General features: G+C 42.9%; 1 protein-coding gene across 1 annotated transcript in view; it reads right to left on the minus strand.

The window, feature by feature from the left end:
• The window catches only part of LOC140726140 (transcription factor COE3-like), a 435742-nt gene that overhangs the window by 116590 nt on the left and 301466 nt on the right, over positions 1-17686 (minus strand). The window contains 1 exon segment of the mRNA XM_073042113.1: positions 16164-16245. Coding sequence (XP_072898214.1) covers positions 16164-16245 — 82 coding nt within the window.

A 17686-nucleotide genomic window follows, 5' to 3' on the forward strand; every position in this document is an offset into this window, starting at 1 on the left:
AATTAGGCAGGGCATGAAGGGATACAAGGAGAAGGCGAAAGATTGGGCCAGAGAGGAAAAGTGGGTCAGCCATTTGAAATGGCGGAGCAGACTTGATGGAACAAATAGCCTAACTCTTCTCCTATATCTTAAGGTCTAAATCAATTTACCATTTTATTTCCCTTTATAAACTCACCCATCTCTGTGGAATATTGCAAGGAAAAGTTCCAATGGAGGAAGACAGAAATGCTGAGTGAGAGATGAAATGATGTTGATGTTCCAAAGGACCTTGAGCACAAGTCACTGAAAGCTAAAATGCAGGTGCAACAGGCAATTAGGAAGGCAAATGGCATGTTGGCCTCTGTTGAAAGAGGATTTGAGTACAGGAGTAAAGATGTTTCATTATAATTATATAGGTCCTTGATCAGACTACACCTGGAACATTGCATACACTTTTGGCCTCTTTACATAAGAAAGAGAACTTGTCATGGAGAAAAGCAATGAAGATTGATCAGGCTCCTTTTTGAGATGGAAAGCCTGCATTACGAAGAGACATTGAGTAGATCAGATCTGTAATTTCTCTCGTTTAGAAGAATAAGAGGTGAAATGTACAAAGTTCTTCTGAAGTTCAAGGATATTAACTCTGGCTGGGTAGAGAAGGCTTGTAAGGATGTTTCTAGGACTCGATTGATTTGCATAGTAGTGTAGAGATAAGCACAGCATCATTACAGCGCCAGCGACCCAGGTTCAACCCTGTCGCTGTCTGTAAGGAGTTAGTACGTTCTCCCCATGACCCTGATGGTCTCCTCCAGCCTCCTCCCCCATTCCGAAGATCTAGGAAGTAGGGTTAGTAAGTTGTAGGCATGCCAAGTTGGTGCTGTAAACAAGGTGCCACTTGTGAGCCACCCCAACACAGCCTCGATGCAAGCAACTCATTTCACTGCATTTTAAAAGCTAATTTTAAAATGTTAATGCACCTGCCTCATTCCATACACTGACCACCTTCTGGGTGAAGAAGTTTCCCCTCAGTTTCCTGTTAAATCTCTCACCTCTCACCCTAAACAAACACACTCGATTCCGCAACCCTGGGTAAAAAAAGGTACGTTCATTCACTCTCTCTACTCCCTATCCCACAAACAACATCAGAATAAGAATCAAGTTTAATATCATTGAAATGTCGTAAAATTTGTTGTTTTGAAGCATGTGATAATAAAAACAGTGTTTTATATTGTTATAAAACAATATATTATACTGTTAATATAACAGTTCATAGTTATATTAAATAAGTTGTGGAAAAAAGAAAGCGAGGTAGTGTAGCAAGGGTTCAATGTCCATTCAGAAATCTGATAGCAGGGGGAAGAATCTGTTCCTGAATCATTGAAGTTGTGCCTTCAGGTTCCTGTACCTCCTTCCTGATGGTTAACAGTGAGAAGAGAATAGGTCCTGAGTGATAGGGGTCCTTAATGATGGATGCTGCCTTTTTGAGGCATCGCTCCTTGAAGATGTCCTGGATTCTGTGTAGCTAGTGCCCATGATGGAGCTGACTGAGTTCACAACTCTCTGCAGCTTACTTCAATTCAGTACAGCGTCTCCCCCCACCCCACCTGCCACACCAGAAGGTGATGCAGCCAGGTGGTTTACAGGGTCGGGTTATATGAGTTCTCCCGTGATTAGGTTAGGGTTAACCTGGGTGGTGGGGTTGCTGGGATGGCGTGTCTCGAAGGGCCGACTCCATGCTTTATCACCAAACAAATAAAATACTGTAAGTAAATAACTAAACTCAGCCAGTCGAGCAGCATCTGCATCGGGACCGAGAGTGTCGAGGGGAGATGGCTGGTCCATAAAAAGATGAGAGGTGCAGGAGACAGGTGTGTAACGGTTCTGGGGTTGTTGGGGCAGTGTGGCTCGGAGGGGGCTGGAAAGGTGTACTCTGCACAAACAAGAGAAAATCTGCCGATGCTGGAAATCCGAGCAATAGACGCAAAATCTGGAGGAACTCAGCAGGCCAGGCAGCATCTATGGGAAAGAGTACAGTCGATGTTACAGGTCGGAACATTGACTCTTGCGTTTTTCCTAAATGCTGCCTGGTCTGGTGAGTTCCTCCAACATTTTGTGTGTGAAGGTATACTCTGCGTTGTATCGCTCAATAGGCAAATAGATGTTCCATGATAGGAATCACTTGCTCTGCCATGACAGCTGGGAATCAGGATCCGTCTGTATTAGTACATATACAGTCACACATACAGTCATAAAGTACCACAGTACAAAAACAGGCCTTCAGCCTGCTTAGTCTCATTTACTGGCTTCTGGACCCTATCCATAAGACCATAAGACACAGGGGAAGAATTAGGCCACTTAGCCCATCAAGTCTGCTCCACTATTTCATCCTGGCTGATCCCGATCCCACTCAACCCCATACACCTGCCTTCTCGCCATATCCTTCAACGCTCTGACCGTCAGGAAACTATCAACTTCCGCTTTAAATAAACCCACAGACTTGGCCTCCGCCACAGTCTGTGGCAGAACATTCCACAGATTCACGACTCTGGCTAAAAAAAAATTCCTCCTTACCTGTATTCTAAAAGGTTGCCTTTCAGTTTTGAGGCTGTGCCCTCTAGCTCTGGATATCCCCACCAAAGGAAGCATCCTCTCCACATCCACCTTATCTAGTCCTTTCAACATTTGGTAGGTTTCAATGAGATCCCACTGCATTCTTCTAAATTCCAGTGAGTACAGGCCCAAAGCTGCCAAACCCTCCTCATATGTTAACCCCTTCATTCCTAAAATCATCCTCATGAACCTCCTCTGGACTCTCTCAAATGACAACACATCCTTTCTGACATATAGGGCCCAAAACTGTTGACAATACTCCAAATGTGGCCTGACTAGTGTCTTATAAAGGCTCAGCATTATCTCCTTGCTTTTACATATATTCTATTCCCCTTGAAATAAGTGCCAATGTTGCATTTGCCTGCTTTGCCACAGACTCAACCTGTAAATTAACCTTCTGGGAGTCTTGCATGAGGACTCTTAAGTCCCTCTGCACCTCTGATGTTTGAAACTTCTCCCCATTTAGATAATAGTCCACACTTGTTCCTTTTTACCAAAATGCATTATCATACATTTCCCAACACTGTATTCCATCTGCAACTTTTTTGCCATTCTTCCAATCTGTCTAAGTCCTGTTGCAATTGCATTGTTTCCTCAGCACTACCTACCCCTCCACCTATCTCTGTATCATCCACAAACTTTGTCACAAAGCCACCAATTCCATTATCTAAATCATTGATAAACAATGTGAAAAGCAGTGGTCCCAATACTGACCCCTGAGGAACACCAGACAAGGCCTCTTTTATTCCCACTCACTGCCTCCAGGCTGTCAGCCATTCCTCTATTCATGCAAGTGTCTTTCCTGTAACACCATGAGATTTTATCTTGTTAAGTAACCTCGTGTGTGGCACCTTATCAACTGCCTTCTGAAAATCCAAGGAAGTGACTCTCCTTTGTCCACCCTGAATGTTACTTCCTCGAAGAAATCTAACAGATTTGTCAGGCAAGACTTCCCTTTACAGAAACCATGCTGATTTTGACTTACTTTATCATTAGTCTCCAAGTTCCCTGAAACCTCATGCTTAATAATACACTCGAACACTTTCCCAACCGTTGAGATTAGGCTAACTGGCCTATAATTTCCTTTCTTTTGCTATTTGCAATTTTCCATTCCTCCAGGACCATGCCAGAATTAAGAGATTCTTGAAATATCATGACCAATGTATCTTTTATCTCTTCAGCACCCTCTCTCGGGACTCTGGGATGTAGTCCATCTGGTCCAGGTGATTTAATCTATCACGCTCTCGACCGTTAATTCCTCTTATTCTCCTAATACCCTTTTCCCTGTGTTCTCCTGAACTCCTTGATTGCGGCACCTAATTCTCATCTAAACCTGCTGCATAAAAACCCCAGCTTTGCATCCACTCGTTGCCAGACCGTTGCTTCAGCCAGTGCAGTAATTCACATTCCCGGACGCTTAGAATGGTATATTCTAAGTTTTACTTCAATACCGAGGTTTACCTGTGTAACTCTATTTCTCCATGTCAAGGTAAGTATTGCCTGCCGTTTGCCTTTCCATTTAATGCTCTGTGTCAAGGTAAGTGTTGCCTGCCACCTGTCTCCTGTTCGAAGTTCAGCTCCAGCAACGCCCTGCGTCAAGAAAAGTTTTTTTCCATTCACCCGCGCTGGTTTCCTGTGTTAATTCTGTCTCTCGGCCACTTAGAATTGTGTATTCTAAGTTCTGTTTCCGCGCTGGTTGCCTGTGTTAATTCTGTCTCTCGGCCACTTAGAATTGTGTATTCTAAGTTCTGTTTCTGCGCTAGTTGCCTGTGTTAATTCTGTCTCTCGGCCGCTTAGAATTGTGTATTCTAAGTTCTGTTTCTGTGCTGTTGTTTGCCTGTGTTAACTCTGTCTCTCTGTTTTAACAGGAGCATGGCATGCCACCTGCCATTCTCCCCAGCCACACTCATCCCCTTATCCACATCCCTGGTCTGCCTTGTCCCGCCATCTGTCTACACTATCTGCTGGCTCAGTGGTTAAACGCCGCGTTCTCACCACAGTGACCCTGGTTTGATCCCCGGTCCAGTCTCGCTCACTCCTTGGCTTTCCTCTGCCTAATCCTTGCTCCCCGGCCTTCCCTGCAACCATTAATAAACGCTCTTCTGATTACGCTACTTCCATGTCAGTGCCCTGTGTTTGGGTTCACCCGTTCCCCTCAACATATCCACCTTAAGACCTGTGAGTTTGCCTAGCACCTTTTGCTTTGTAATAGCAATGTCACTCACTCCTGCTCCCTGACACTCACGGACCTCTGGCACACAGCTAGTGTCTTCCACAGTGAAGACTGATGCAAAGTACCCATTAAGTTTATCTGCCATTTCTTTATCCCCCATTACTACCTCACCAGCAACATTTTCCAGTGATCCATTTCAACTCTCAGCTCCCTTTTTATATAACTGAAAATTCTTTTAGCATCCTGCTTTATGTTATAGGCCAGCCTGCCCTCATATTTCATTTTTTCCCATCTTATAGCTTTTTGAGTTGCCTTTTGTTGGATTTTAAAAGCTTCGCAATCATCCAACTTCCCACTCACTTTTGCTACCTTATATGCCCTTTCCTTGGCTTTTATGCAGTCCTTAACTTCCTTTGTCAGCCACCGTTATCTACCCCTGCTATTTGGGAACTTCCTCTGTGGGACATATCTATCCTGTGCCTTGTGAACTATTCCCAAAAACTTCAGCGATCTCTGCTCTGTCGTCAACCCCGCCAGTATCCTCCTCCAATCCTCCTGGGCAAGCTCCTCTCTCATGCCTCTGTAATTCCCTTTATTTCATTGTGAGACTGATACATGTGACTTATACTTCTCCCTCTCAAACTGTAGTATGAATTCAATCATATTATGATCACTGCCTCCTAAGGGGTTATCCCCACATTCATGTACCTATTGAATCTTCTCTTAAATTGTATAGTTGAAACTGTATCCACCACCTCCACTGGCAGGTTGTTCTACACTTGCACCACCATCTGAGCAAGCAGTTGTTCCCCCTCAGAGTCCTCTTAAATATTTCACCTTTCATCCTTAACCTAAGACCTTTAGTACTAGTCTCGCCCAACCTGTGGGAAAAAACCCTGCATAAATTTCAGTTCCGTTAATACAGTATACAAGCACAAAACAAGAGATCCCATTCAACCTATCTGTACCCCACATAATTTTTATATACCTCTATAAGATCTCCCTCATTCCCCATGCTCCAGGAATAAAGTCCTAACCTATTCAACCTTTCCCGACAACTCAGGTCCTCTAGTCACAGTAACATCCTTGTAAATTTTCTCTGCACTCTTTCAAGATGATTGGTATCTTTCCTGTAGTTAGGTGACCTGAACTGAACACATTGCTTCCAATTTAGCCTCTCCAACTTCAACGTAATATCACAACTCCCGTCCATGAGAGGTACAGTAAATCAGCCCTGTTAATGACAGCAGAGTTCTTCACAGAGAGGTTTATCTGAGCAAGGGGAAATTTTTTAAGTGCTAATCCAGTGAGTTTCAGGATTTCCAATAAGTTTTAGGTTTATTTAATTACTTGAATTTAAATTCCTCAGTTGCTGTGGTGAGATTTGATCCTGTGTCACGTAATCAATAACCTCCACTATATTGAAAATGTAAGGAAAGCTATTCTGTTTCCTCCTCGACAACCAAAGTAAAAGTTCAAAGTTCAAAGTAAATTTATTAACAAAGTACATACATATCACTATATGCAACCCTGAGATTAATTTTCTTGTGGGTGTACACAGGAAGTCCATAATAGAATAATAACCATAATTGAATTAATAGAAGACTGCACCAATATGGGTGTTTAACCAGTGTGAAGAAGTCAACAAATTGTGCAACTACAAAAAGAAATAACACTAATAATAAAAAATAAGAAAGAATATAACCATGATTGCTTGTCGGAAGGAATGAAGGGGGCTATGGATATGTAAGTGTTTGCAGGTTGTTTCTAGGGAATTCAGCAGAACATTCCATCGTGGCTGATTTACTTTCCCTCTCAACCCCATTCTTCTTCCTTCTCCATGGAACCTTTGATGCCCTTACTAATCAAGATCCAATCAAACTCTGCTTTAAATATATTCAATGACTTGGCCTCCACAGCCATCTATGGTAATGAATTCCACCTTCTGTCTAAAGAAATTCCTGCTCATCTCTTCTCTAAAAGCACATCCCTCTTTTTGAGGCTGTGCTCTCTGGTCCTATTGGAAACATCCTCTCCATTCCCGCTCTAAGACCTATCATGACTCTATATGTATCTGGAGAGCTAGTAAAAATGATCCCAACTGAGTGTATGCTCATGGTCTTCTACTGCTGTAGCCCATCCCCTTCAAGGTTCAACATGTTGTGTGTTCAGAGAGGCTCTTCTGCACACCACTGTTGTAATGTGTGGTTATCTGAGTTACTGTCACCTTCCTGTCAGCTTGAACCAGTCTGGCCATTCTCCTCTGACCTCTACCATTAACAAAGCATTTTCACCCATAGAGCTGCTGCTCACTGGAATGTTTTTTTGTTTCTCGCACCATTCTCTGCAAACCCTAGAGACTGTTGTGTATGATAACCCCAGGAGTTCCTGAGATACTCAAACCACCCCATCTGGCACCAACAAACATTCCATGATCAAAGTCACTTAGATCACATTTCTTCCCCATTCTGTTGTTTGGTCTGAACAAGTGAACCTCTTGACCATGTTTGCATGCTTTTATGCATTCGGTTGCTAGTTAGATATTTGCATTAACAAGCAAGTGTACAGGTGTACCCAATAAATTGGCACTGAGTGCATATTGGCCTATTTTTATTTGAATTTCAGAAATCTGACACTCAATCCTTGTAAGCAATGGAGATTTTCCTGCCTTAATTTCATTATTGCTCACTCACAGGGTCTTAGCAAGTGGCTCTGGGTAGAACCCTCTTTGTTTTGATTGATCTTTTGTCAGATTAACCAGTGGCTTTATTTAATTAAGTTCGCCTCACTTGAGACATCAAATGCACACGAGAAAACGAGCTCCTAATGGAATTGCTCTCGCAATAAACGAATTTGCAAAATGGTTTAAGAAGTTCCCTGATCTTATTTGTCCTCCAAATCCTGGGACTAGCGTGTGGATGCTGTGCTTTCCCTTTTTAATTATGCCATGCTCGCTCAATCTCACTTAATCGGGTACTGCGCAAATTTGTCGAGTGAAGTTAAGCCCTTTCTGGCATTTCGTCACACATTCGAAACACGTTTAAAAACTGGAAGCAGATTTTATAGACAATTTCTGATGGGCAATCCTCCAAATTTCCTCCAAAGCCCAAAATAGGGCCAGCCTTACACGGAATCTTTACACTGTCAACAATCAAGGATCTGAGTTCAAAACTCAACTCTATTCACCATATACAGTACTGTGTAAAAGTCTTAGGTACATACATATTGTTAGCGTGCCTCAGACCTTTGCAGAGTACTGCAGTAATTTCATGTATTGCACTGTACTGCAGCCACAAAAATAAACAAATTTCATGACATATGAGTGATGATAAACCTGATTCTGATCTGGGTCTCTATTGTGGACTGAGAGTGGGAAGGGGGCAGGGAGAGGGGAAGGAATGGGAAGTACAGGAGAGACACAATGATCAATAAACCGATTGTTGGGATCCAAATGACCTTGCTGGTGTCTCGGGACTGGGTGTGTCTGCACCCGTGGCACTCCTTCTCGGCCACCTGACTCACACCCCTCCCATGGCACTCCACCCTCGCCATTCCCAACATCCTTTGCTCCTGCCAGATTTATAAACTCACTCTCCTCTCCACATTGGCATGTACAGTACTGTGCAAAAGTCTTAGGCAGCCCAGAGATAGATATATATATATATATACACATACAGCCCAAGACTTTTTCACAGTACTATACATTTACAATTTATTTACATGTATTAAGAATTTGCTTGGTGTGGTAGTATGCTTTGCAATAAAAAAGAGTGAAGAGATACTGTATATAAAAATAAAGTTAGAGGTTAAAGTATGAATATTGAATAAAATGTGCATAAATACATAAATAATATCTATTTACAATGTGTTTTATAAAGGTGTTTTAATGTGCTTACAGTGCAGTGCAGTGACAAGGGTAATACGTAGTTATAAGGTGTTGAATGGTTGATTGGATTAATTGCCTGGGTGAAGAAACTTTTAAGATGGTGTGAAGTGTTTGTTTTAATAGCCCTATAAAGCTGTGCATAACATTTGTTGGGTGGGCAGCATTCACAATGATATTTCCTGCCAGCTTCTTTGTAAGTATGGATCTCCTTCTAGAATCAAAGTTCAAAGTACATTTATTGTCAAGGTATGTATGCCGTAGACAGCCTTGAGTTTTCTCTTCTTGCAGACAGCCACAAAACAAAAAAACACCATAAAACCTATTTAAATAAAACCCCCACACAAGACCATCAGGCACGTGAACAAAAGAAAAAATCATGCAAAAGGCAAAAACAGCAACAAATAACACTCAGAACATTAAACATCAAACCACAGAGTCCTCAAAGTAAGTCCACAGCCACGAGCTGTCGAGGCGAGAAGCCATTTGCACAGTCTACTTCTTCCCAGACCATATGATACTTTATTAGTGCTACACAGGACTTGGAGGTCTCCTTAGCTCCCAAAATTGTTTTCACCACTTACTAAGCAATCTTATGTGGCCCTACCAATGGAAGGATCCATGGCTCGTGGAGGGATACAAGGAAAGAAGGCTGAGGTTGCTTTTCTTGGAGCAAAGAAGGCTGGGGAGGCACCCGAAGGAGCTACAGAGACATAGAACACAGATGTGGGCCCATCAGCTCCTCTAGTCAAATGGCAAATTTTTCTACAGAGTTGGTTTGCCATTGCCTTCTTTAGGCAGTGTTCTCACAAGATGGGTGACCCCAGCCATTATCAATACTCTTCAGGGATTGTCTGCCTGGTGTAATGGTCACATAACCAGGACTTGTGATCTGCACCAGCTGCTCATACGATAAGCCACCAGTGCTCCCATGACTTCACATTACCCTGATCGGGGCTAAGCAAGTGCTACCCCTTGCCCAAGGGTGACCTGCAGACGAGCAGAGGGAAAGAGTTCCTTACACCTCCTTCGGTAGAGACTTATCTCCACACCGGCACTCCATCTACACCCTCCATAATCTTATAAACTTTCTATGCATCTCATAATCATGTGACCTCCATCCGTTTCCAACACTCCAGAGAAAACAATACTTTGTTCAACCTTTCCTTACATGCTCTCTAAACCAGGCAGCACCTCGGTAAACCTTACTTGCACCTTTCCAAAGCCCCGATTTCCTTCCTATGTGGTGCGACTATCATTGAATGTTATAGCTCAGAAGCAGCTTAACCAGAGATCTTATAGATTGCAACTGACTCTTGAATTCACTGCCTCGACGAATTTAAGAAGGAATTTTTCACACAGAGGGTGGACAAGCTGCTAGAGAAAATGATTGTGGCAGGTAAAACAGTATCATGCAAGATGAACTTTAATAGGTATATGCAGAGGTGGGACATAGAGGGACATGGGATGGTGATCAGGGTCAGCATGAACTCATTGGCTGGATGGGCTTTCTTTGTCCCATGTACATGTAATGCCCTGGTTCACATCTTTACTGTTGTACTGTAGGTATTTCATTTAGCAGCTGTCTGTTCTGCTTTCAGCCTGTTTGGGTTATTGTTGAAGATAAGGGATGATGTGGAATGTGTGCCATCCAATTAGCAGGAGGTTGTTCCTGGTGAGGGACAATAAGGTTGGTCTTTGGCTTTTGTTTGAGAGGAGATGAAGATGCTGGGGAGAACTAGTTGTAGTGTACGATCCGGTGGGAGACCCGTTTGCTTCAGATGGATCGCCAATGACACTCGGAAGGTGGTGTGTGCTGTCACGTTGACCGAGGGCCCAGCGCATGAGTGATAGAGGAGTTCAAGTTGAGCTCCAACTGGTGCACATTTGGCTGTTTAATTAGAATGGGCCCTTTTCTTTTTGTTATTCTTTACTAACCCTTCAGTTAAGATTCATAAAAAGAATTCCTTTCATCGTATGCAGCCTACTGTCTGTTATTTCGTGGCATTAATCTGTAACAGGGTAGCGAATAACACAGCATCCACACAAACAGGGGTTTGGCGGTTTGGGGGGGCTCGTACCTCAATATGACACATTTGGCGGGGCCAGAGATTGTCTTCCCCAGACTTACGCAGCCGAGGAAACCCGACTGTTTCATACATTGAAACCTACAGCGAAAGGCATCAATTTACATCAATGACCAACACATTCCCAGGATATGCTAAGGGCAGCCCACAAGCGTCACTGTACTTCCACACCAACATAGCATGCTCACATCTTACTAACCATAACACGTTTGTCTTCAGAATGTTGAAGGAAAACAAACACCCAGAAGAAACCCACTCAGTCACAGGGTGAACGTACAAACTCCTTACAGAAAGAAGCAGAATTGAACCTGGATCACTGGTGCTGTAATAGTGTTACACTAATCACTATGCTGCCATGCCAGTTTGGAGGGTCCGGAGGAGGTTCACAAGAATGAAAGGGTTAATGTACGAGGAGTATGTGATGGCTTTGTGTCTGTACTCAGTGGAACTTAGAAGAATGAGAGGGAATCTCATTGAAACCTATCAAATGTTGAAAGGCCTAGATAGAGTGGATGTGGAAAAGTTTCCTATAATGGAACAACGTATACAAGAGTACAAGAATGTCCCTTTAGAAAAGAGAAAAGAAGGAATTTCTTTAACCAGAAGGTGATGAATCAGTGGAATTCATTGCCACAGATGGCTGTGATGGCTAAGTCATTGGGGATATTTAAAGCAGAGGTTGATAGATCCTTGAGGGAGATTGAATTCCTGTTCGTGACCATTTCAGTTGTAAAATATCGTGGACAGCATTCTAAATGGTTGCATCACAGTTTTGCTGGAGCGGCCACTGCACAGCTTCGGAAAAAGCTGCTGAAAGTCGTAAATTCGGCCAGCTCCATCATGGGCACCATGCTCCCAAGCATCCAGGACACTTTCAAAAGGCAATGGCTCTAAAAGGCAGCATCCATCATTACGGACGCCCATCACTCAGAACATGCCCTCTTCTCATTGCTACCATCAAGGAGAAGTTACAGGAGCCTGAGGACACACTCAACATTTCTGGAACAGGTTCTTCCCCTCCACCATCGGATTTCTTAATGGACAATGGACCCAGGAACACTACCTCACTATTTTTTTTAGTTTGCTCTCTTTTTGCAATACTTATTTAATTAAAATTTCCATAAATATTTCTTATGTAATTGATATATTTCTTTATTTATTGTAAAGCCATAAGACAGTGGAGCAGAATTAGGCCATTTGTACCATGAGTTTGTTTTACCATTTGATCATGGCTAATCCATTTCCCTCTCAACTCCATTCTCCTGCCTTCTCTGTATCAAGAATCTATCACCCTCCACCTTATGCCAGGACTCTTTCAATGTCTTTATGATTTGGCATTTTGAATTCTGTGTTTTACGCTCTTTTTTACACAATTTGTTCTTTTTTTTTGCCCATTGAATGTTTGATGTTTTCCTTAAAATGGGTTCCACGGTTTTCTTGGCTTCATGGCTGTCTGTGGGAAGAGGAATCTCAGGGTTGTATACGGCATACATACATTGATCATAAGTATACTTTGAATTTTTGAATCTTTGAAGTAAACTCCGTATGTATTGCACTATACTGCTGCTGCAAAACAACTAACTTTACAACATATGCCAGTGATATTAAACCTGATTTTGATTCTGACTGAAATGAAATGGGAGTTTGAAAAGCTGGACTCTATAAGAATGAGCATAAAGCAGTCAGATGGCTATAAAGAGCCAACTGGTCGGCAAATGTCTCCTGATGACAATCTGCCATTCATTTACTGTTTCTGCAACAGTCATTCTACTCATATTTATTCATTCATTCACAGGACAGGGACACCATTGGCAATGCTGACGTTTATGGTCCATCTCTAAGTGGTCCTAAACTAACATGGCAATTAAGCTTTAATCACATTGGTGTGTGCCAGGAGTCAGATATAAGTCACACCAGGTACAGGCAGCGCATTACTGAGCCAGATAAAACTTTATGACAACCCTGCAGTTTTATGATCGCTATTAGTGATACCAGTTTTGCATTTAAGATTTATTTCATTATTTGAATCTAAATTCCCAAGCTCATTTTTTTTCCCATCCCATTCCATTTCAACGGTAATGGGGCAGCGCACTATTAATAGCAGGATCCAGAACAGTGTCGATATATAGAGTGATCTTGAGATCCAACACCATTACTCCCTGAAAGCTGCTACACAGGTTGATAAGGTTGTAAAGAAGGTGAGTGCTTATTATAGGATCATAGAGCAATATAGCATGGATACAGGCCTTTAACCAGAGTGCCACAGAAGTGCAATGGTTAGCAGAATGTTTTATAGCAGAGGTTCCCTTCCCGGGGTCCATAGACCTCTCGGTTAGTGGTAAGGGTCCATGGCATAAAGAAGATCAGGAACCTCTAGTTTATAGCATTAGCTGTGAGATCAGGGCTCAATTCCCACTGTAAGGAGTTTGTACACTCTCTCTGTGACCATGTGGGTTTCCTCTGGGTACTCTGCTTTCTTCCCACATTCCAAAAGCATGAGAGTTAGAGTTGGTGAGTTTTGGGCATGCAATGTTGGCACTGCAAGCATGGCGACACTTGTGGGCTGCCCCGAGCACATCCTCGGACTGTATCGGTCGTAGATGCAAATGACACATTTCACTGCAAGTTTTGAAGTCATCGTCAACATCATTATGTGCCATGTCATACGACCTGAGCGATCACGGTCTTTCCATGATCGTGACTGTTACTGGCAAATTTTTCTACAGAACTGGTTCGCTTTTGCCTTCTTCTGGGCAGTGTCTTTACAAGATGGGTGACAATAGCCATTATCTATACTCTTCAGAGATTGTTTGCCTGGTGTCAGTGGTCACATAACCAGGACCTGTGATCTGCATCAGATGACCATCCACCACCTGCTCCCATGGCCTCATGTGACCCTGATCATGTGGCAAAACAGGTACTACCCCTTGCCCAAGAGTGCCTACAGGCTAGTAGAGGGTAAGGGTGCCTTACAGCTCATTTGATAGAGATGTATCTCCAGCCCACAGCCCAATGTTTTGATGTACATGTGACAAATGAAGCTAATCCTTCAGCGCAGTGAGCCATTGAGTCCACGCCGACCATGATACCTACCCATCTCATTCCAATTTCCTGCATTCAGCCTGTGTCTCTCTAAGTTCCACCCCTGCATGTACCTATCTAATTGCTTCTTAAATGATATTATAACAGCTGCCTCAAACACTTGCTCTGGCAGCTTAATGTACTCACCACCCTCTAGTGAAAACGTTGCCCATCAATCAAGCCCCAATCTTGCAGCCAATACTGTAAGACATTCTGCTAACAGCTGTACGACTGTGGTGCCCCGGTTAAAGGCCTGTATCCATGCCATATTGCTCTATGACTCTATAATAGGAAACCCTCTCTCACTGCTCTCCCCTTTGTGATCTCTGCTGCCCTCCAACCCTTCTCTTCACCTATCACCTTCTAGCTAGTCCACCTGTCCCTCCCCCCACCTTTTTATTCTGGCATCTTTCCCTTTCCTTTCCAGTCCTGATGAATGGTCTGGGCCCGAGGTGTTGACTGTTTATTCATGTCCATAGCTGCTGTCTGACCTGCTGAGTTCCTCCAGCATTTTGTGAGTGAGGCCCTGGATTTCCAGAACCTGCAGGCTTTCTCATGTTTGAGCATGCCATATGCCTTCCTCACAACCCTAACAACCAGTGCCGCAGTAATGGTGTTGGAACCCAAATCCCTCTCTATATCAGTAATGTTATGGGTCCTGTCATAAATTTAAAATAATTTGAATTTGCTATTATGATATGATGTAAGTAATTTAATCGGTACCCTGCAGTAATATGTAAAGTCATCTTTACACAATATAATCCAGGTTCAGTTCACTGCTTCAGTGTAATACAAGATGGAGTCTGCCTTGTTTCCTTGATTAGGTGTGGGGAAGAGATTGGAGGAATGTTACAGATGGGGTAATGTGTGTGATGGTTTTCCATAAGGTTGCTATAGTTGGTAACCTCCCACTACTTATTAAATGTTCCTAATGGCAGGTGCTACGCCTTGCCCAAGGGTGACCTACAGACTAGCGGAGGGAAGAAGTGCCTCACACATCCTTTGGTAGGGATGCCCACCCTGACACTACTGTGAATGCCTGCAAGAAAACTGATATACACATATGACTTCGATGATAAATTTACTTTGGCTGTACTTTGCTTTGATTAAAGAAATTGTTATAAAGATGCCTGGAAGATAAAGGAATGGACAGCTATATAGGAGGGAAGGGTTAGATTGATTAAAAGGTCAGCCTGGCATTGCGGGCCGAAAGGCCTGGACTATGCTGTAGTTTTCTAGTCTCTAAGTTCTATTTATCAACCTCTACCACATAGAGAGTGGTGGATACATGGAATGCACTGCCATGGGTGGTAGTACAGGCAGATATATTAGGGATTTTTAAGACCATAAGATCATAAGATATAGGAGCAGAATTGCACTATTTGGCCCATCAAGTCTGCTCTGTTATTTCATCATGGCTGATCCAATTTTCTCTCAGCCCCAATCTCCTGCCACCCCCCCCCCCCCCATATCCCTTCATGCCCTGACCAATCAAGAATCAATCAACCTCTGCCCTAAATCGGTGGCCTCCATAGGTGTGTCAACCGAAGCCGTCAAACGCTCTTCATATGACAAGCCGTTCAATCCTGAAATCATTTTCATGAACCTCCTTTGAACCCCTTCCAGTATCAGCACATCCTTTCTAAGGTAAAGGGCCCAAGCTCTTCACAATGCTCCAAGCGTGTCCTCACCAGTGATTTATAAAGTTTCAATATTACATCCTTGCTTTCATATTCTAGACCTCTTGAAATGAATGCTAACATCGCATTTGCCTTCCTCACCACAGACTCAAACTGCAAATTAGCCTTTAGGGAATCCTGCACAAGGACTCCCAAGTCCCTTTGTGCCTCAGTTTTTTTTTTGTATTTTCCCTCCATTTAGAAAAATAGTGAACCCTTTCATTTCTTCTACCAAAGTGCATGACCATACACTTGCCGACACTGTATTCCATCTGCCGCTTCTTTGCCAACATAAGAGATTCTTAGATAGACAAATGGATGAAAGCAAAATGGAGGGCTATGTAGGAGGGAAAGGTTAAATTGTTGTTGGAGTAGGTTAAAAGGTTGACACAACATAGTGGATTGAAGGGTATATGCACTGAGCTATCGTGTTCTATGTTCTATTGTCACCTTGTGGTCTGTGGGAGCTGCTTGTGCACAAATTCAGTGCTATGTCTCTTCCATTGCAACGATGGCTACACTACGGAAAAGCAGCTTCTCTGGATGGAAGGGACTGCGGATATCCCGAGACCATCCCGTTCCATGCCCTTCCCTCCTTCCAACCAACGCAGCTGCAATACAGTAAAGTGCAATGCGTAAAAGTGTAAAACTGCAATGAGTAAAGTGTCTACCTGGAATCGCCGCATGTCCCTGGGATTACCAGCATTTTTCAAACAGTTCTGATTGCACTTGAGGAAGAATTTTAGGAAGAACCTGCAGAGAGGAAATCAGACATAGGTTAGTGTGGGGAGGTTCAACAGGAAGAATGAAAATAGCACTCAGCTTCTCATAAAGCTGAATGAAATATAACGCGCTTCAATATGTATAAGAACATAGCAGTCATGAGAGTAGTCCATTCTGCCTTCAAAGTTCAAAATAAGTTTCTTATCAAAGTATGCACATTCACCATATACAACCCTGAGATCCTTTTTCTAGTGGGCATTCGCAATAGATACAAAGAAATACAATAGAATCAATGAAAATTATGCTTTGCTGCACGCTCGAGTGCTTGGTGGAGGGCGCAGTTGCTTTTTGCTGGTGGGAGGGAGGGGGGGTCCGTCGCTTTGCTTCTGTTTATTCTTGGGAGGGAGGAGACCGGGCGGGAGCTTTGCCGTTCTAACATTTAACTGTCATTTATTCTTTGGGGCGCTCCTCTGTTTTCATGGACATTTGCGAAGAAAAAGAATTTCAGGATGTATATTGTATAAATTTCTCTGATGTTAAATTGAACCTACTAAACCTATTGAAAAACTACCCACAAACAAAGGCTGACAAACAATCAATGTGGAAAAGAGACAAATTGCTCAAATAAAAAAAATCAAATAATAATAATAATGATAAGTAACTTAATAATACCGAGAACTTGGAATGTGCAGTACTGTTTAAAAGTCTTAGGCCCATAAGACCATAAGATATAGGAGCAGAAGTAAGCCATTTGGCCCATCGAGTCTGCTCTGCCATTCAATCATGGGCTGATCCAATTCTTCCAGTCATCCCCACTCATGCTTTCACCCCATACCCTTTGATGCCCTGGCTAATCAAGAACTTATCTATTTCTGCCTTAAATACACCCAATGACTTGGCCTCCACAGCCACTCGTGACAACAAATTCCACAGATTTACCACCCTCTGACTAAAATGATTTCTCTGCATCTCAGTTCTAAGAGGACGTCTTTCAATCCTGAAGTCATGCCCTCTTGTCCTGGAATCCCCTACCATGGGAAATGGTAGGGGATTTGCCATATCTAATCTGTTCAGGCCTTTTAACATTCGGAATGTTTCTATGAGATTCCCCCTCATTCTCCTGAACTCCAGGGAATACAACCCAAGAGCTGCCAGATGTTCCTCATACGGTAACCCTTTCATTCCTGGAATCATTCTCGTGAATCTCCTCTGAACCCTCTCCAATGTCAGTATATCCTTTCTAAAATAAGGAGCCCATACATATAGGTCAGGTGCCTAAGATTCTTGCACCATACTGTAGTAATTTTATGTATTGCACTGTGATGCTGCCACAAAAAAAATTTCAAGACATATATGAATGATGATAAACCTGATTCTGATATGGGTCTCTATTGTGGACTGAGAGTGGGAAGGAGGCAGGGAGAGGGGAATTATGTTTGGGAACAGGGGAAGGGAGAGGGGAGGGAGCAGG

Source organism: Hemitrygon akajei, chromosome 4, assembly GCF_048418815.1.
Source record: "Hemitrygon akajei chromosome 4, sHemAka1.3, whole genome shotgun sequence".
Lineage (NCBI taxonomy): Eukaryota > Metazoa > Chordata > Chondrichthyes > Myliobatiformes > Dasyatidae > Hemitrygon > Hemitrygon akajei.